The following is a 20,733-nucleotide window of genomic DNA, read 5'->3' as shown; positions in this document are numbered from 1 at the left end:
ATAGATAGATAGATAGATAGATAGATAGACAGAAAGACAGAAAGACAGACAGAAAGATAGATAGATAGATAGATAGATAGATAGATAGATAGATAGATAGATAGATATAGATAGATGCATAAATGCATATTAATGTGTATACTCAACGTTTTGACAGATGTATCAGATATTATTGTAATATCAATATAACATACCTGGCAAGTAGATGCTCCACCTGGTCTGAAATCTCCGGCACAGAGAACTCCCTCGGCAATTCGCATCCTTGACCTTCAGAAGGAAGAAATGTAGTTGGTATAGCTATTTTTGAAGTCGCCTTCACACAGCTCGACGTAGCTCTTTTCGCTTACGTTATCATCTAGCATTGCTGTAACTTCTGCCTCATATACGACAGATTTACTCATACAGCATTGGACGAGTATACAGGTTCCTGGCTCTCAGCAGTTACAATTAGGAATAGGCTCTTGGTGCTGCTTGCGTGTAATGATGCTCTTCATATTGGGGCAGCAAGTATATGATAATTTGACTAAACACCTCTTTTACTCTTGTTTCAGTAATTTGACTGTGGCCATGCTGGAGCACCACATTTAGTCGAGCAAATCGACCCCCCAGGACTTATTCTTTGTAAGCCTAGTACTTATTCTATCGGTCTCTTTTGCCGAACTGCTAAGTTACGGGGTCGTAAACACAGCAGCATCGGTTGTCAAGCGATGTTGCGGAGGGACAAACACAGACACACAAACATATACACACATATTGAAAATTCTCGAGTAGCATTATAACAACAACAACAATTTGATAAATTATTTTATATATTTATTAATTTGTTAATACATTGTGAATAATATTCTAGTGATATTCCTCTGTAAATAGACATCTTTATTAAAGTACTTCTTACAGATTACTCTCGATCCAGTCTCGGAAATATCCGACGTCGCTGAAAGCGCTGATTTCTATGTCACAATTACGTCCGAAGGATGTTACACCAGCTAAGACCATTTGACCATTTGAACTTGGACAATAAAGTGGACCACCAGAGTCACCCTGAAAAAAAAAACACAAACAATATAAATTTATATTCACTGGAATATATACATATATGCATACATACATGTATACCTTTATATATACAAACATATACATATAAACTCTTTTACTTGTTTCAGTCATTTGACTGCGGCCATGCTGGAGTACCGCTTTTAGTCGGGCAAATCGACCTCGGGACTTATTCTTTGTAAGCCTAGTACTTATTCTATCGGTCTCTATTGCCAGCATCGGTTGTCAAGCAATGCTAGGGGGACAAACACAGACACACAAACATACACACACACATACATATACATATATACGACGGGCTTCTTTCAGTTTCCGTCTACCAAATCCACTCACAAAGCTTTGCTCGGCCCAAGATGCCACGCAGTGGGACTGAACCCGGAACCATGTGGTTGGTAAACAAGCTAGTTACCACACAACCACTCCTGTGCCTAGGGTACCAATATATGCTTCATTATTATTGCTCTCTTTAGTTTTGGCCCAATTAGTCCTCCACAGGAGCTTTCTGAAATGTGCGACTTTTAAGCTAGTATGCTATAATATCAAAATCACATACCTGGCAAGTAGATGCTCCACCTTGTCTGAAATCTCCGGCACAGAGAACTCCATCAGCAATTCGCATCCTTGACCTTTGTGTACATACATCATGGGGAATAGCTGGAAGAGCCACTTTGTATAATTCGTCAGGACTGTTTCCTTTAACTGAAAATAACACATTTGAATGATGATTAATATCGATTGACGATGATTAAATGGAGATGATAGGAATATCAGATGAAAATTTCGTGATGCTTACATTGGAAATCTCCCCATCCAGCAGCGATACATCTTCGGGTACCAAATGTTTCTCCTTTACTGGCCAATTGTGCAAACTTGACACATCTACCTTCACGGACTGGCTCGCTCAAAGTCAGTATGGCAATGTCGTTCTCTGTAAGGGTAAAAACATATGTACATGTTAGACATGCATATGAACTAATCGTGAATATATACAGAAATATGTGTTGCATATACATCTAATAGACATATATGCAATACGGATATAAATATATATGTGACAGTCATTGGCCTCGGCTCCCGCAGTGTCCTCTCGGACTTACTCCATTTTCTCTTTGCGCAACCCCACTAAGGTCATTTGACAGCTGCCAAGCTCTTTCTATTGTATTTGTGATATATGTATGATTATTATTTTTTCCGTTATATATAGCCTGTAGGCTTCGTGCTGTTGCACAATCATCGTTCTTTGTTGTATTTATATAATGTCTTGTTTATTTCTGCCTTAGTACTCATGCGCTAGCTTTTTCCCACTAGCTTAATAAAAAGCACTGGCGTCTGCAAAATTGATCAGTATCAATGGTATTTTTGCGCGAAATGGCCATGATATTTTGCGTCACTGACTGAAAAGGAAAACGTAGCTGCGAATATTCCATGTATCGTGTCTTTGTCTAATTTCCTGACCGTTGAGTTTTCGACTAGTTTCCCGTTTACTCTGATTTCGTCTAACTTCTTGTATTCTCACCGTTCAACCCTTGATACATACATATGTGTGTGTGTATATATATATATGTGTGTGTGTGTGTGTGTAATGAATTCAAATACGTTAGACACATTTATTTGGAAAATGTATGCATGACAGAAAGATATAGATTTATAATGCATCGTATAACAATTTAAGTAATTTTTTTTTTCAAAATATAGATCTTTCGAAATGAAATTCTAAAATCAACAGACGACACAAACATTGTCGTCGACCTCATCATCATCCTCGTCATCGCTATAAGGAGCTGCAGCAGTAGTAGCAGCAGTAGCAGCAGTAATTATAATGGAGATGTAATGTAGATGTTTCTCTTTCATAGAACTTCATATCTAATGAATATATTTTGAATGTTAGGAAAATGCAAAATGCGATGAACAAGAAAGAAAAAATGTCGGCTTTTAAGCGTTTATTACAGACAGACAGGATTGAAAATACCAAATAATAGTTATCGTATATTGACACGAAATTGCAGTTGATGAAACACCAATATTTACTGATATATGGTTGAGAGAAAGAAAGAATTTATAAGAAAATATCTGAAGACATGATAATTGTAATACTCACGTATCAGGTATGGAGTATGTACGTATCCACCATGTTTCAGAATTCTACTTGCAGTTGTTGACTGAGAACCAGGACTCCATTTGTTGTTGGAACCGATGTTTACTTTAACCTTTCTGACATTTCCTTCGCTAAAATCAAATCAAATATGGCGGATCTTTAGCAGACAGTAATTTTATACTGTGATATACTTCAAACTGTCATCTTAGATATTAAACTATTTTAGTACGACTCTCCTTTATTGCATTGTTATTATTAAACGTTGATGTCCATTTATATGTAGCAATTCGAACCGTGTCTATTATTAAAATGTATTTGTATAGGTGTTGTTGGTCTGAATGATATCAAACACACAGAAATTAAAATGAACAATTAATACACACAACGTATAGAAGGATGTTCAAAGACTGAAGTTATTTTATTTGACTCATTTGTTTATGGTAAAAGTCAATATATTCTAGAATTGTTGGAAGCAACATTCTAAGCAAATTTTAGCCTGGCATTACAGCCAGTTTATACGTCGCTATTTATTCCAACATCAAATTCTGTTCAACTTTTATATTATACGAGCACGGAAACTAAACTTTCTTCATAAACATCAAGTGATGTAACAGAAAGATATGAAGGTGTCAAACCGTACTGTTTATATATAAAAATACTTACAGGCAGTGAGCTGCTGTCAATACGTGTGTAGAATCAATCAAAGTACCTCCACATAAGCTAATCATGTTATCTGTGGGTTGGTTATATATTTTGAGGTGGACAATTGAAGGAAACTCGCAGTTTTGTGCTGGAGATCCATCGACGATCTGTGTTTCTGGTGCTGAAAGAGAATCACGAAACGAAATAAATATATATTTGTGGACATTCGGGAATGTCTATGATATATCTATTGCTGTATTATATAAGACTGTAAGTTTGTATGCGTCTTTAGTTAAATGTAAAAAATATCCTTTTCAAATACTTTGAAAAGTATTTGAATTAAATAGGCGCAGGAATGGCTGTGTGGTAAGTAGCTTGCTTACCAACCACATGTTTCCGGGTTCAATCCAACTGCGTGACACTTTGGGCAAGTGTCTTCTACTATAGCCTCGGACCGACCAAAGCCTTGTGAGTGGATTCGGTAGACGGAAACTGAAAGAAGCCCGTCGTATGTATATATGTATGTATGTATGTATGTATGTATGTATGTATGTATGTATGTATGTGTGTGTATATATTTGTGTGTCTGTGTTTGTCCCCCCAACATCACTTCACAACCGATGCTGGTGTGTTTAGGTCCACGTGACCTAGCGGTTCGGCAAAAGAGACCGAGAGAATAAGTACCAGGATTACAAAGAATATGTCCTGGAGTCGATTTGCTCGACTAAAGGCGGTGCTCCAGCATGGCCGCAGTCAAATGACTGAAACAAGTAAATGAGAGAGTAAAAGAGTGAGAGTAAATTCATATGTAGGATTTACTGATACGGGTACAAAACTTTATATCTATAAGATAGTCGCTATCAATACCAATTTCGAAATGTTCGAAACCGTTGCACTGTTAGATGGAAGACATGACATACCAGCAAAAACTGAAGCCACCATAACAAGAAGACAGCAGAGAGACAACATGGTGATACTAAGTGTTCAGCTACTTGTGGAGAAAAACTCAACTGATGCTAGAGTTATGAGTCGTGTAGTATTTATAGGTAAGTATCATTAGGAAAACATCTTTGAGGAAAGAACAGCTGTAATTCTTCATCAATGTTCGAACAATAAGACAAAGAACAACAGAGAATGTTTCAATGTAAAGTAATTTATGTTATAATATGAAATATATAATCAATACAATTTTATATTATCTCACCAAAGTGCTGTTCTAATTTCTATTAAACGAGTATTGTCATCTTTTGAGTTGTATTGAAATATCTTAAATTAATACATCTTCTAAGTAGTTCCTATATTTTTTATATGTACGGGAAAAAAAATGACCTTTTGTGATATAATATATATTTTATTCTGTTAACCACTCAAATGATTCCTGTCGAATATTGACCTACCTGATTGTTATTCCATCAGCTGTCGTTTTAAAATGATGAATCTATTGTAGTACCTTAAATTAACACAACTTGGAAAAAGTTCCCCTATTTTTGTAAGTACGTGAAAGACATTTACCTTTTGTTTCGTAAGGTATATTTTATTTTTTTGACCACTCAAATGATTTCTATTGAAGATTGACCCACCTGAATACTATTCCATCACCTGTCATTTTAAAATAATGAACCAGTCTGTATTATTGTTGTATAGTTATTTCTTAGTTTAAAATATTTCCTGTTAATTAATAAACGCAAATATGTTGGGATTAGTTTCCTCATCTTGATTGTTATAGTCACAACGTTTCGAGCGTTTTGTCCTTCACTCTTTTTTTAGGTTTCTGTCGTATTCTGTAATCTTCAATACGGAATACGGGTTTCGAAGCCGAACCTTGTATTAGTTCCACCATTATGGAATATCAGGACTATTATCCCGTTAATTATTCTCTTTACATGTGATGTTTTGTGCTTGTTCCTCTTGAAACGAAATGTATATTGTTTGCGTGACTCAGGAATAGAAATCACACTTGTTAGTTCAAACACTATACCGAACACTTTATCAACACTTATATCCATGGTCACATTGTACTGTAAGAGAATTATGTAGTGGAAATTAGGAATATTAGAACCTAATGTTTTTATTGTCATAAGTCAAATGTTCTTTTATTCTTCAATAAAGGCCCCTTTAAAATGTTTGAGACATCTCTCTTAAAGAAAGGTACTAAAAGAGAATATTATGACCAATAGCTGTGTGCGCTCCATCCCATGCGTTAGTTGTGACAGCTAATATAAAGGTGGACTCAACCTCCCCTGAAGGGTAGGACTCGAAGAACATTGTAAAGCCATAATCTACGGGAGGGTGGGAGAAAAATTAGTCATGGCTGACAAGTTGTGAAGGAAAATAGAAGCCAGCGAACTTTAACGAACAAGGTTAAAATGACAGATAAATAACAATGCTTGAAGATACAACTGGAAGAACCAGTGCATATACTGTTATATGATAGCTTCTTTCTTAGGGTTAGCTTAGCAATGATTTTGATATTGATAACACTGTGTAACACGAATTTTGTCCTTGGGTAGCAACTGTTATTTCCCATTTGCTTACCTTTAGAAATTATGAAAAAGGGCTAATATTGCCTTCAAGCTTTGCTTTTGTTACATTTATTCATACCCCCAAAGAATCCTTCTCGAAACTTGGCTATGATGCTTCCCCACTACACCTGCTCGTGATCAGATGGTATAGCTCCCTCACTACACCATCTCGTGATCATGATCAGAGATGCTCATATTGTCAGCCACAAAGGGACATGCTCAAGGGGTTAAAGTCAAGCAACTGACAAGCAAATATGTGCTACTGAGCAGAATATTTGCCATACGATATTTCTGCTTCGGCAACTCGGCGTTGAATCTGTCTGAAATGTAATGGAAAATAGGTCAGTTTCAAAACATTGATGTCCAGGTCGGAAAAGCAAAGTTTGAAGGGAACAGTAGTGATTTCTTTTGATTTCTAGATAGAAGCAAATGGGAAATAACATTTACTGACCAAGGAAAAAAATATAAAAATTTTGTTACACAGTGTAGTAAGTAAAAGAACTTCCTGGATTGATTTAGAAATTGATTATATATTTGAAAACTGTGCACGGTTGCTTTGAAGTAGGATATGTTGACTATCCATTCTTGAGACTTATGTTCAGAGCTGCCAATAGTTGATGGTTTATCATCGTCGAGTTTATTAATTTTTCGTGAGTTGTTTAAATCATGGTCGCCATTGTGATATCCTTAAAAAAAGGTTGATTGTTAAACACCCACTTCGATATACAGTATACTTAGTAAAACCAGTAAAGACACGACTATCTTTGACCGTCTACTACGTACTTTCGTACTTCACGTACATCTCTTTACTTATAGTGACTAGGTTATTCTAGTCATCAAATGGGACCAGTGTACTATTATTACTAATTCCCTAAAACCCTTTATTAAACCCCAAGGAAGAAGATTGTTTTTATTCTGTTATCTATATCTAAGATTTCCTCCTCTTAGTATTCTCCTAATTGTGGTGTCGCTTTCTCTTTCTACTTCAACTAGACTATTGTGCTAGAGTGGCCCATGGAGTATATTCCTTGGCCAACTATAATATTACTCTTATGGCATTCATCGCCAAGCTAGGACTACGAATGAAACTATCACATATAAGGGTATGCACTGGTTCTTCCAGTGTATCTTCAAGCGTTGTTAATTATCTGAAAGATCCATGCTAGGAATATTATATATAAAAAGACTAACAATTGAGACAGTAGTCCCTATATGAATATCGAAATAAATGCACATTGCAGGCTTATATTTCATATTGAATACGGAATGTAACGGAAACCTAAACATAGAAAAAAACCGAAAAGTTATGATTATTTCTATGAAGAATAGGACACTAATACCAATATATTTGCGTTTATTAATTGAAACGAAATATTATTAAGCAAGAAATAATTATATAACATTAATATAAACAGATACATCATTTTAAAATGGCAGGTGAGGGAATAATATTCAGGTGGGTCAATCTTCCATTGAAATCATCTGAGAGGTCAACACAATAAAATATATCTTACCACACAAAAGGTAATTGTTTCTTACGTCCATGTAAAAAATTTGGGAGCTATTTTGAAGATGTATTAATTTAAGATATTACAATACACCTCAAAAGATGACAATACTCGTTCAATAGAAATTAGAACAGCACTTTGATGAGATAATATAATGTTGTATTGATTATATATTTCATATTATAACATAAATTACTTTACATTGAAACATTCTCTGTTGTTCTTTGTCTTATTGTTCGAACATTGATGAATAATTACAGCTGTTCTTTCCTCAAAGATGTTTTCCTAATGATACTTACCTATAAATACCACACGATTCATAACTCTAGCATCAGTTGAGTTTTTCTCCACAAGTAGCTGAACACTTAGAATCACCATGTTGTCTCTCTGTTGTCTTCTTGTTACGGTTGCTTCAGTTTTTGCTGGTAAGTCGAAGTGCTACGGTCTCGAACATTTCAAAACTGATATTGATATCGACTATTTTATTTATATCATTACTGAAACCAGTATCGATATCTTTGAATCACTAATTTCATGTCGAGAATATGTCCCGAAAACGATTTTACTTTTTATATTTAATTAATGCTTACAACCATATAAATTACGGTATTTGATATTTCGTAGACACTCGAGAATGATTTATCTACGCGTAGGAATGGCTGTGTGGTAAGTAGCTTGCTTACCAACCACATGGTTCCGGGTTCAGTCCCACTGCATGGCACCTTGGGTAAGTGTCTTCTACTATAGCCTCGGGCCCACCAAAGCCTTGTGAGTGGATTTGGTAGACGGAAACTGAAAGAAGCCTGTCGTATATATGTATGTATATATATATGTGTGTGTATGTGTTTGTGTGTTTGTCCCCCCAACATCGCTTGACAACCCATGCTGGTGTGTTTACGTTCCCGTAACTTAGCGGTTCGGCACAAGAGTCCGATAGAATAAGTACTAGGTTTTACAAAGAATAAGTCCTGGGGGTCCATTTGCTCGACTAAAGGCGGTGCTCCAGCATGGCCACAGTCAAATGACTGAAACAAGTAAAAGAGTAAATATATATTTATTTCGTTTTGTGATTTTTCTTTCAGCACCTAAAACACAGATCGTTGATGGATCTCCAGCACAAAACTGCGAGTTTCCTTCCATTGTCCACCTCAAAATATATAACCAACCCACAGATAACATGATTAGCTTATGTGGAGGTACTTTGATTGATTCTACACACGTATTGACAGCAGCCCACTGCCTGTAAGTATATACATTACAGATTTACGTTTTCCCACCTTTATATTACATCACTTGGTGTTTATGAAGCGAGTTTAGTTTCCGTGTTTTATAGCATTAAGGTTGAAAAGAATTTGATGATGGTGTAAATAGCAACAGATATACTGCTTTTAATATCAGGCTAAAATTTACATTAAATTTTGTTTGAAACAATTTTAGAATATATTGACTTTTCACCATAAGCAAGTAGGAATATTTAGATAAAGATATATATTCGGTTTTCAACTAAAAACTATATTGAGTCAAACGAAGAAATAACTTCAGTCTTTGAACATTCTTCTATATTTTGTCTGTATTAATTGTTCATTTGACTTTCTATATGTTTAACCTTTTAGGTGCAGGAGTGGCTGTGTGGTAAGTAGCTTGCTTACCAACCACATGGTTCTGGGTTCAGTCCCACTGCGTGAAACGTTGGGCAAGTGTCTTCTACTATAGCCTCGGGCCGACCAAAGCCTTGTGAGTGGATTTGGTAGACGGAAACTGAAAGAATCCCGTCGTATATATATATGTGTGTGTGTGTGTGTGTGTGGTGTGTGTGTGTGTGTGTGTGTGTGTGTGTGTGTGTTTGTGTGTCTGTGTTTGTCCCCCCCCCCAGCATCGCTTGACGACCGATGCTGGTGTGTTTACGTCCACGTAACTTAGCGATTCGGCAAAAGAGACCGATAGAATAAGTACTAGGCTTCCAAAGAATAAGTCCCGCGGTCGATTTGCTCGACTAAAGGCGGTGCTCCAGCATGGCCGCAGTCAAATGACTGAAACAAGTAAAAGAATAAAAGAAAGAACTTTTACATCTCTTATTTAAATGATTTTATATCTCATGACTTTTATTGTCAGTAGTTCATGTATGCACGTACAAATCCAGTCATGCGGATGTTATAGCATAAAATATGGTCATTGGGGCCAACTGGACTCCATTGGCCTTCTGGGAAATTATTTTTTCTGTTCTTTTTTCGGATATTCTGATGAACTATAAGTAAATTTTCTTTGTATTTGTACTGGTACGAATCGATAGACTTCTTTTCTTTTCTTTTATATTTAGTGCTATACGTATAGTTCATAAAACTATAAAAAACAAAGTGCTAAATTTCTTGTTCTGTATCATGCACTCACACATATATACAAGATTAAACAAATACTACTTTATGGATAGAGCGGAAATGCGCAAAAATAAAAGGGGACCCCAATGGCCTTTTGTGTAATTCCAACTCTGCCGGCCCACGAAGGGTTAATGTCGTTCATGCCAACAACATTTATACAAATATATTTTAATAACACACAATATCCGAAATGCAACATTGAAGTGGATATCAACGTTTAATAATAACAGAGCAATATATGAGAATTCTGTTACAATACTTTAATGAATGGTCAAATACTTTAATATCCAAGAGGACAGTTTCAAGTATATTACGGTATAAAATTATTGTCTGCTAAAGATCCGCCATATTTGATTTGATTTTAGCGAAGGAAATGTCAGAAAGGTTAAAGTAAACATCGGTTCCAACAACAAATGGAGCCCTGGTTCTCAGTCAACAACTGCAAGTAGAATCCTGAAACATGGTGGATACGTACATACTCCATACCTGATACGTGAGTATTACAATTATCATGTCTTCAGATATTTTCTTATAGATTCTTTCTTTCTCTCAACTATATCTCAGTAAATATCGGTGTTTCATCAATTGCAATCTCGTGTCAATATACGATAACTATTATTTGGTGTTTTCAGTTCAGTGTGTCTGTAATGAATGTTTAAAAGGCGACATTTATTCTTTTTTATTCATCGCATTTTACATTTTCCTAACATTCAAAATATATTCATTAGACATGAAGTTCTATGTCCTTCATCAAGTTCAATCTCGTGTTGATATATGATATCTGTTGTTTTGTGTTTTCCCTTCAGAGTTCTCGTAATAATTATTTAAATACTGACATTTCCTCCCCTTTGTTCGTCACCTTTTAGCCTAACATTCAAAATATACTCATCAGACTTAAAGTTCTATGTAAAATATCTACATCTCCGCTGTATTTACTGCTACTATTACTGTTGCAGTTTACATCGATGATAATGATGTATGCGACAGTCACAATGGACGTGTCATTTGTTGATATTTGAGTTTGATTTTGAGCAATTACGTTGCAACACGAATATTGCTTAAACTTATATGGTGTATCATATATGTCTTTCAAATCAATACGTTTAACATATATATATATATATATATATATATATATAGGGAGAGTTTACGAAAAAAACAAAAGACGAAGACAGGTAGTGTACAAAACAAACAGATGTATTAATATAACGCTCAGGAATAGAAAAAGTCTTTTACGTTTCGAGCCTACGCTCTTCTACAGAAAGGGACACAGAAAACAAGGAGAGAAACAAGTAGAGAAATAAATAAATATATATGTGTGTGTGTGTGTGTGTGTGTGTGTGTGTGTGTGTGTGTGTGTGTGTGTGTGTGTATTAAACTTATACAAAAATTCTATAATTATGAGTATAATTATAATTAGGGTCTAGAAAAATTTGCTTCACCACATACCGAAATTTAGAAATAGCAGTTAAATTACTATTTTTCTACTACCATATCTCCCAGACAGCAATACACAACAACTCACGCGGGTAAAGAGAAAAAAATAACGAATCTACCCGGCTCTGATTAACTTTATACGCGTTTCGGAGTTAGAGAGATGTGAAAAATGTAAAATCATATTTCTACTCACTCACTCTTATCATCAGTACAGTATTTCAAATTTTAAATTTATGTCTATTAGAGGTATATACATCGTATATTTCTGTATTTACCTAATGACACACATATATGCATCGCTAGTTTACATGTATGCCTAACATATGTGTATGTTTTACCCTTACAGAGAACGACATTGCCATACTGACTTTGAGCGAGCCAGTCCGTGAAGGTAGATGTGTCAAGTTTGCACAATTGGCCAGAAAAGGAGAAACATTTGGTACCCGAAGATGTATCGCTGCTGGATGGGGAGATTTCCAATGTAAGCATCACGAAATTTTCATCTGATGTTCCTATCATCTCCATTTAATCATCGTCAATCGATATTAATCATCATTCAATTGTGTTATTTTCAGTTAAAGGAAACAGTCCTGACGAATTATACAAAGTGGCTCTTCCAGCTATTCCCCATGATGTATGTACACAAAGGTCAAGGATGCGAATTGCTGATGGAGTTCTCTGTGCCGGAGATTTCAGACAAGGTGGAGCATCTACTTGCCAGGTATGTGGTTTTGATAGTATAGCATACTAGCCTAAAAGTCGCATATTTCAGAATGCTCCTGTGGAGGACTAATTGGGCCTATGTCCCAAAACTAAAGAGAGCAATAATGATGAAGCATGTATTGGTACCCTAAGCACAGGAGTGGTTGTGTGGTAACTAGCTTGTTTACCAACCACATGGTTCCGGGTTCAGTCCCACTGCGTGGCATCTTGGACAAGTGTCTTCTAGTATAGCCTCAGGCCGACCAAAGCTTTGTGGGTGGATTTGGTAGACGGAAACTGAAAGAAGCCCGTTGTATATATGTATATGTATGTGTATGTTTGTGTGTCTGTGTTTGTCCCCCTAGCATTGCTTGACAACCGATGCTGGCAATAGAGACCGATAGAATAAGTACTAGGCTAAGTCCCGAGGTCGATTTGCTCGACTAAAAGCGGTACTCCAGCATGGCCGCAGTCAAATGACTGAAACAAGTAAAAGAGTATATATGTATATGTTTGTATATATAAAGGTATACATGTATATATGCATATATGTATATATTCCAGTGAATATAAAGTTATATTGTTTGTGTTTTTTTTTTCAGGGTGACTCTGGTGGTCCACTTTATTGCCCAAGTTCAAATGGTCAAATGGTCTTAGCTGGTGTAACATCCTTCGGACGTAATTGTGACATAGAAATCAGCGCTTTCAGCGATGTCGGATATTTCCGAGACTGGATCGAGAGTAACCTGTAAAAAGTACTTTAATAAAGATTACTATTTGCAAAGGAATATCACTAGAATATTATTCACAATGTATTAACAAATTAATAAATATATAAAATAATTTTTCAAATTGTTGTTGTTGTTGTTATAATGCTACTCGAGAATTTTCAACTAATATGTGTGTATATGTTTGTGTGTCTGTGTTTGTCCCTCCGCAACATCGCTTGACAACCGATGCTGGTGTGTTTACGACCCCGTAACTTAGCGGTTCGGCAAAAGAGACCGATAGAATAAGTACTAGGCTTACAAAGAATAAGTCCTGGGGGGTCGATTTGCTCGACTAAATGTGGTGCTCCAGCATGGTCAAAGTCAAATGACTGAAACAAAAGAGTAAAAGAGGTGTTTAGTCAAATTATCATATACTTGCTGCCCCAATATGAAGAGCATCATTACACGCAAGCAGCACCAAGAGCCTATTCCTAATTGTAACTGCTGAGAGCCAGGAACCTGTATACTCGTCCAATATGAGGCAGAAGTTACAGCAATGCTAGATGATAACGTAAGCAAAAAGAGCTATGTCGAGCTGTGTGAAGGCGACTTCAAAAATAGCTATACCAACCACATTTCTTCTTTCTGACACAGATAAGTCCACTAAGCTGGTTAGTCACGTACGAGTTTTGATGTCTGACGCCACACTACATACAAATCAAGTGGAAAACATTTAAAAAGTCCTTTCCATATGTCAGCAGATCAAAAAAATGTAAGCTATGCATACCTGAAAGAACACATCGTTTTCAGATCTAACAGCTCCACTGCACTGCTGAATCCCAGATCTGAAATTTTCAGCAGATGTAACCATTTGTTTAAGTTCCAGTTGGCGAATTGGAAAAATACCAACCTCTCCAAATTGAGCAGCTGCACCACAGACTCTAGGCCCCTATCCATTCAGCTTTATGTCTTTACAGTCAAAAGGTACATGGCACTAATTCTCCGTTTTTCCTTTTCGTTTTTCAGTTTCCAACCTTCCACTTTTTACATCTACTTTCTTCTCACCTTTTCATGTACGTTTTCTTATTCTGTCGTCCTGTTATAACTGGCTATGGCATGTGGGCAGAGCCTGAGGATCGCATGAAGGTACCAGATGCGTTATAAAATGCTGTCTCAATTGTTTTCATCGCATGAAACTATTAGTGACTCGTAAAAATATACACTGTGTTTAAAAAATATTTATCTCTCACCAGATAGAGAACTTTTTTTTGCTGATCTTAACATCACAGAACAGTACAATATATATTTATAGGCGCAGGAGTGGCTGTGTGGTAAATAGCTTGCTTACCAACCACATGGTTCCCGGTTCAGTCCCACTGCATGGCACCTTGGGCAAGTGTCTTCTATTATAGCCTCGGGCCAACCAAAGCCTTGTGAGTGGATTTGGTAGACGGAAACTGAAAGAAGCCTGTCATATATATGTATGTGTGTGTATATGTTTGTGTCTGTGTTTGTCCCCGCAACATGGCTTGACAACCAATGCTAGTGTGTTTATGTCCCCATAACTTAGCGGTTCGGCAAAAGAGACCGATAGAATAAGTACTAGGCTTACAAAGAATAAGTCCTAGGGGTCGATTTGCCTGACTAAAGGCGGTGCTCCAGCATGGCCACAGTCAAATGACTGAAACAAGTAAAAGAGTATATATGTATATCATGCCAACCCCCTTGCTTGCGAAGACATGTTGGGGCAAGAGAAATCGAAATCAAATTGAACCAGCCAGGATCCTTGGTCTGGTGGTACGTAAAAAGCACTATCCGACTCGTGGCCGATGCCAGCTCCGCCTCGTCTGGCTTCCGTGCCAGTGGCACATAAAATACACCAATCCGACCGTGGCCGTTGCCAGCCTCGCCTGGCACCTGTGCAGGTGGCACATAAAAAGCACCCACTACACTCACGGAGTGGTTGGCGTTAGGAAGGGCATCCAGCTGTAGAAACACTGCCAGATAAGACTGGAGCCTGGTGCAGCCTTCTGGCTTCCCAGATCCCCGGTCGAACCGTCCAACCCATGCTAGCATGGAGAACGGACGTTAAACGATGATGATGATGATGATGATGATGATGTTTGTATATATAAATGTATACATGTATATATGCATATATGTATATATTCCAGTGACATATCAAAGACACTGAATACACCCAATGGAATGGTTAGTGTTAGGAAGGGAATCCAGTTGTAGAAACCAAGCCAAATGAGACTAGAGCCTGGTGCAGCTCTCTGGCTTACCAGTTCAAGTGAAACCATCCAACCCATGCCAGCATGGAAAACAAATTAAATGATGATAACAATGATGATGAGTAATATAGTGCCAAGGCAAAACAATCATTCAAGTGTTTAAATATTTTATTTTATTTAAATTTTATTTTCAGTTTCATTCTGATAAGCTTATTTTTTTTTTGTATTTTTTAAAATTATTATTAATAAATTAATGTATCCATCATCTTGCAAAAAAACTTCTCCCTCGTCAATATACAGAAAAAGTTCACAACTGATGAGAGGTTAATGTTGGAGGTTGAAAATTCTCTTCTAAAAGCTGTCATCAGGTGATTGTGTTTAATCTTCCAGGTTGAGCTGGTAACGTCCATATAAGTCTTTTGTACACAGGTTCTCCATGAGTGCTAAAATATACAAAACACCATCAAACATAATAGATACAGAGAAGTTAGTGAGTTTGGATAAGTTTATATATTAATGCAGATTCCATTATTCTGTAACAAAATTTTAATTTTTTTTTGTTTTTGGCCAGTAAGTGTTACTTCCTATTTGCTTCTAACTAGAAATCAAAGGAAATCACTACTGTTCCCTTCAAACTTTGCTTTTGTGACCTGGACATCAATGTTTTGAAACTGACCTATTTTCCATTACATTTCTGACGGATTCAGTGCTGAGTTGCTGAAGCAGAAATATTGTTTTTCTTTTCTACTCTAGGAACAAGGCCCGAAATTTTGGGAGAGGGTACCAGTCGATTAGATTAACCCCAGTACGCAACTGGTACTTAATTTATCGACCCCGGAAAGATGAAAGGCAAAGTTGACCTTGGCGGAATTTGAACTCAGAACATAAAGACAGACGAAATGCTGCTAAGCATTTTGCCCAGCGTGCTAACGTTTCTGCCTGCTCACCACCTTGCTTTAGCAGAAATATCGTTATGGCGAATATTCTGCTCAATACCACAGATTTGCTTGTCAGTTGCTTGACCTTAACTACTTGGGCATGTCCCTTAGTGACTGACAATATGTGCATCTCTGATCATGAGCAGGAGTAGTGGGAAAGCATCATTGCCATGTGTTGAGAGGGAATTATTTGGGGTTTGAATAAATGTAACAAAAGCAAAATTTGAAGGAAATATTAGCCATTTGTCATACTTTTTAGGGGTAAGCAAAAAGAAAATAACAGATGCGTAGGAGTGGCTGTGTTGGTAAGTAAGCTTGCTTACCAACCACATGGTTCTCGGTTCATTCCCACAGCATGGCACCTTGGGCAAGTGTCTTCTACTATAGCCTCGGGCCGACCAAAGCCTTGTGAGAGGATTGGGCAGATGGAAACTGAAAGAAGCCTGTCGTGTGTGTGTGTGTATGTTGTGCATCTTGTTTTTCCCCCCAACATCGCTTGACAACCGATGCTAGTGTGTTTACGTCCCTGTAACAAAGCAGTTCAGCAAAAGAGACCGATAAAATAAGTGCTAGGCTTACAAAGACTAAGTCCTGGGGGTCGATTTGCTCGACTAAAGGCGGTGCTCCAGCATGGCCACAGTCAAATGACTGAAACAAGTAAAAGAGAGAAGGACCAAAATCGTGTTACACAGTGTTTTAGAAATGAATTTACTGTACCTAATTTGCCAAGGAGTGTCTGGGCTAAGTCTTTTACTTCATTATACATATGAAGTTTTTCTATGTAAACCTGCAGCTCTTCCTTCGAGATACCCCTGCAAAGACAGAAACATTAAAAAGACAAGTGTTAGTACTAGACTAACTAAGCTTTCACACTTACTTCAGGAGTAGAAGCTTGATTCCCGACCATGCAGTCTTGGTTTCAATCCCACTGCGCGGCACACCTTGGGTATGTGCCTTCTACCATAGGCCTGGGTCAGCCAAACCTTTGTGAATGGATTTAGTACACCAAAGTTGAAAGAAGCCCATCAGGCTTGGCTGTGTGGTGAGAAGCTTGCTTCCTATCCACTGTGTGGCACCTTGGGCAAGTGCCTTCTACTATAGCCTCAAGCTATAGTAGCCTTGTGAGTGGTAGACAGAAACTGAAAGAAGCCCGTCATATATATATATATATATATATATATATATATATATAACAATTTAATAAATAAAGTATATGCATACATACATATATATATGTACATACCTACATCTATATGTATATATACATGCATATATGAGTACAGGACATCACAAAAAACGTGGAACACAAGGAGAAATGAAAACATAAAACAAAACATGGAAATGGACATTTTTCTTAAACAACGAAAAAACAGAGTACAAGACAAACAACACAAGGAACATTCCCCTTCTTCAGCTGCCCCTGCTTCGACATTGCATTTTTCGAAGGTAATATATATATATATATGAATGCATTAATGCTTGTTTTTATGTTCATTTATATTTATTATTCTTCAACAAGAAGAACTGTACAATATATATGTATACACGGACTGTACAATATATATGTATACACACACATATATATATATATATATACATATATATCTGTCATCATCGTTGTTTAACATCCATCTTCCATGCATGCATGGGTATGAACATAAACATATATGTGTGTGAGTGTATATATATGTACGTGTATGTATCCTTGTCTAAATATCACAGAATGAACATAAATGCATATCATCAGTCAAGATTATTTGATTCGAGGTTTCAATGAAAAAACATGTCTGGTCAAGTAGAAATTCAACCTTGCTTGGAAACAGTTGCAAGTGCATGACAGGAAGAGCATCCAGCTGTAGAAAAAGAAAATCTGTCTCACCAAATTCTCTCCCACACGTGTAAACATGGAAAAATGGACATCAAAACAATGATGATGATGATAAATCAGGAGAAAACGCAATGTTCATAAAACCAAAACCTCATGAGTTGGGTGCAGAGTAATGTTGTTAGGATGAGTAAAAGATAAAGTCCCCACCTCGGCAGATTGTAAGGCGGCGAGCTGGCAGAAATGGTAGCATGCTGAGCGAAATGCTTAGCAGTATTTCATCTGTCTTTACGTTCAGAGTTCAAATCCTGCCGAGGTCAGCTTTGCCTTTCATCCTTTCAGGGTCGATAAATTAAGTACCAGTTGCGCACTGGAGTTGATCTAATTGACTTAATCCCTTTGTCTGTCCTTGTTTGTCCCGACTATGTTTAGCCCCTTGTGGGCAATAAAGAAATAAGATTGTGGCATGATTTGAACACAGCACGTACAGACAGAGAACAAACACCATAAGGCATATGGTCTGTTGTTCATTCATTTCTACTAATCCACTGCTCTGGATCAATACTTTATCATTTATTCACCCTGTAAGAAATAAAAAATAAAAACAGACAGAAAAAAAATGATTGTAGGGTGTAAGATGAGAGAGATTAGGTAGCTATTTCTCGCAGGTTGAGTAACCAAATAAAAAGCTGCTTTATGATGGCAGATACCTACATGCTTTCAAGTTCAGCAATCTTTTGGTTAGTATCAGACAATTCTGATTCCATGTTTTGGAGACGTTGACAAAGGCCATCATTCAAAACTTCTTCAGATCCAGCGTTCTTGATCAACTAAAAACAACATAATGACAACAGTTTTATGACAATAAGAACTCTTTGTCTTTGTTTTATTTTTATTTTTATGATTTTAGTCAGTGGTTCTGGGGCCCATATGGTCCCTGAGGGTCCATATAAAATTTTTGGGGGGTTTCGCACAACAAAATAGTAAATTGGAGATCCACAATAATATCTTAAAGGCCCTTGAACAAATAAAACTCCCCACAGCAAGCAAGGATATCAGATTAGCACACTAATTTTGCATGAAATTAATGCTCATCAGTGATACTTACTCCACACACACACATGTATATATATACACACACACATATATGTATATAATATATATATATATGTATGTATATATATACACACACATATATGTATATAATATATATATATATGTATGTATATATATACACACACATATATGTATATAATATATATATATATGTATGTATGTATGTATATATATATATACACACACATATATGTATATATACACACACACATACACATATATATACACACACACACATACATATATGTACATATATATATATATACTTTATTTAAAAGCAGCAGAAATTCAACAAAACTGTCCAACGAACGGGAATGTGAAACTCAGAGTAACAGGTTTTGTTGAATTTCTGCTGCTTTTAAATAAAGCATATTACTCTACCCCTGGTATTTGAGTACTCTTTTTTCCACCTTGTTTCACATTTATGTGTTTACTCCGGTATATATATGTGCATGTGTGTCTTTGTGTTTATCCACCTGTACTGCTTTGTCAACCAGCGTTAGTTTACTTATGTCCCTGTAACTTAGAAGTTCAGCAAAAGGGATGAACAGAATAAAAGCAGGCTTTCAAAAATGTAAAAAAAAAATAGGTACTGGGGGTTGATTTATTCAACAAAAACCCCTTCATGAAGATTCCCCTAATATGACCAGAGTGTTAATGATTTAAACAAGCAGAAGAGTAAGAAAATCTTACCGGAGATTTGAACTTCTTAATTAATTTCCCATCCATTAGTAAAGGAGTCCTGCAAAGGAGAACATGTTTAGGATGATGATGAGGATGTCTTAATTTGGTTCGGCTGATTATAAGATGGAAGAGAAACAGGAAGTTGCAATGTTAAGTTTCTCTGTGACATTACGAGGGCTGACGGAAAAGTTCATTGCCTGACCAGGTAGCACGTAAAAACACCTTTTGTATACCTATTTCTTTATTACCCACAAGGGGCTAAACACAGAGGGGACAAACAAGAACAGACATAGGTATTAAGTCGATTACATCGACCCCCAGTGCATAACTGGTACTTAATTTATCGACCCCCGAAAGGATGAAAGGCAAAGTCGACCTCGGCAGAATTCGAACTCACAACGTAACGCAGACGAAATACCTATTTCTTTATTACCCACAAGGGGCTAAACACAGAGGGGACAAACAAGGACAGACATAGGTATTAAGTCGATTACATCGACCCCCAGTGCGTAACTGGTACTTAATTTATCGACCCCGAAAGGATGAAAGGCAAAGTCGACCTCGGCGGAATTTGAACTCACAACGTAACGGCAGACGAAATATCGCTAAGCATTTCGCCCGGCGTGCTAACGTGCTACTATTGAACAAACACACAGACACAATCATCAACAAGCTACCACCACCGACGTCATCACTTCAACCAAGACTGCGAACACTGTCGTATTAAAACAACAAACTACACATTAGCTACGAAGATAGTGAACTCACCCATATGTCCATAATAGCTCTGGACTGTTACATTTTACCCAAAAAGATCTGTCAAAACATAGGATTTTCTGGCATGCATAATGAAGTCGATATCCAGGTCTGTTATTGTAGAGTACCGACG

General features: G+C 36.8%; 3 protein-coding genes across 4 annotated transcripts in view; 1 reads left to right on the top strand and 2 right to left on the bottom strand.

Annotated features, from left to right (window-relative positions):
• LOC115224509 (CUB and peptidase domain-containing protein 2) overlaps positions 1 to 4,825 on the bottom strand; it is an 11,078-nt gene extending 6,253 nt beyond the window's left edge. The window contains exons 1-6 of one of the 2 annotated variants that reach the window (XM_036513293.1): positions 4,711 to 4,821; positions 3,812 to 3,971; positions 3,152 to 3,279; positions 1,847 to 1,981; positions 1,607 to 1,752; positions 827 to 1,041 (exon numbers count right to left, since the gene is read on the bottom strand). In XM_036513293.1, the coding sequence (XP_036369186.1) occupies positions 892 to 1,041; positions 1,607 to 1,752; positions 1,847 to 1,981; positions 3,152 to 3,279; positions 3,812 to 3,971; positions 4,711 to 4,759 (768 nt within the window). In that variant the 5' untranslated portion in view covers positions 4,760 to 4,821 and the 3' untranslated portion in view covers positions 827 to 891. Of the gene's footprint in view, positions 1 to 826; positions 1,042 to 1,606; positions 1,753 to 1,846; positions 1,982 to 3,151; positions 3,280 to 3,811; positions 3,972 to 4,710 lie in introns of those variants that run through there. The other variant, XM_036513294.1, reaches the window with a different exon arrangement.
• A 3,265-nt stretch (positions 4,826 to 8,090) lies between these two features.
• On the top strand, positions 8,091 to 13,169 carry LOC115224218 (CUB and peptidase domain-containing protein 2-like). The gene is made up of 6 exons (XM_029794996.2): positions 8,091 to 8,245; positions 8,903 to 9,062; positions 10,561 to 10,688; positions 11,979 to 12,113; positions 12,208 to 12,353; positions 12,937 to 13,169. The coding sequence occupies exons 1-6, from the start codon at positions 8,197 to 8,199 to the stop codon at positions 13,084 to 13,086; spliced, it is 768 nt and encodes a 255-aa protein (XP_029650856.1). The 5' UTR covers positions 8,091 to 8,196; the 3' UTR covers positions 13,087 to 13,169.
• A 2,262-nt stretch (positions 13,170 to 15,431) lies between these two features.
• On the bottom strand, positions 15,432 to 20,733 carry LOC115224575 (DNA repair protein SWI5 homolog). The gene is made up of 5 exons (XM_036513298.1): positions 20,613 to 20,733; positions 19,854 to 19,902; positions 18,759 to 18,874; positions 16,937 to 17,031; positions 15,432 to 15,724 (listed from the first exon to the last, which is right to left on the bottom strand). The coding sequence occupies exons 2-5, from the start codon at positions 19,887 to 19,889 to the stop codon at positions 15,660 to 15,662; spliced, it is 312 nt and encodes a 103-aa protein (XP_036369191.1). The 5' UTR covers positions 19,890 to 19,902; positions 20,613 to 20,733; the 3' UTR covers positions 15,432 to 15,659.

Source organism: Octopus sinensis, linkage group LG25 (genome assembly GCF_006345805.1).
Source record: "Octopus sinensis linkage group LG25, ASM634580v1, whole genome shotgun sequence".
In the NCBI taxonomy this organism is placed as follows: Eukaryota; Metazoa; Mollusca; class Cephalopoda; order Octopoda; family Octopodidae; genus Octopus; species Octopus sinensis.
The sequence above is the reverse complement of the archived record's forward strand: the minus strand, read 5'-3'. Positions and strand labels throughout refer to the sequence as shown.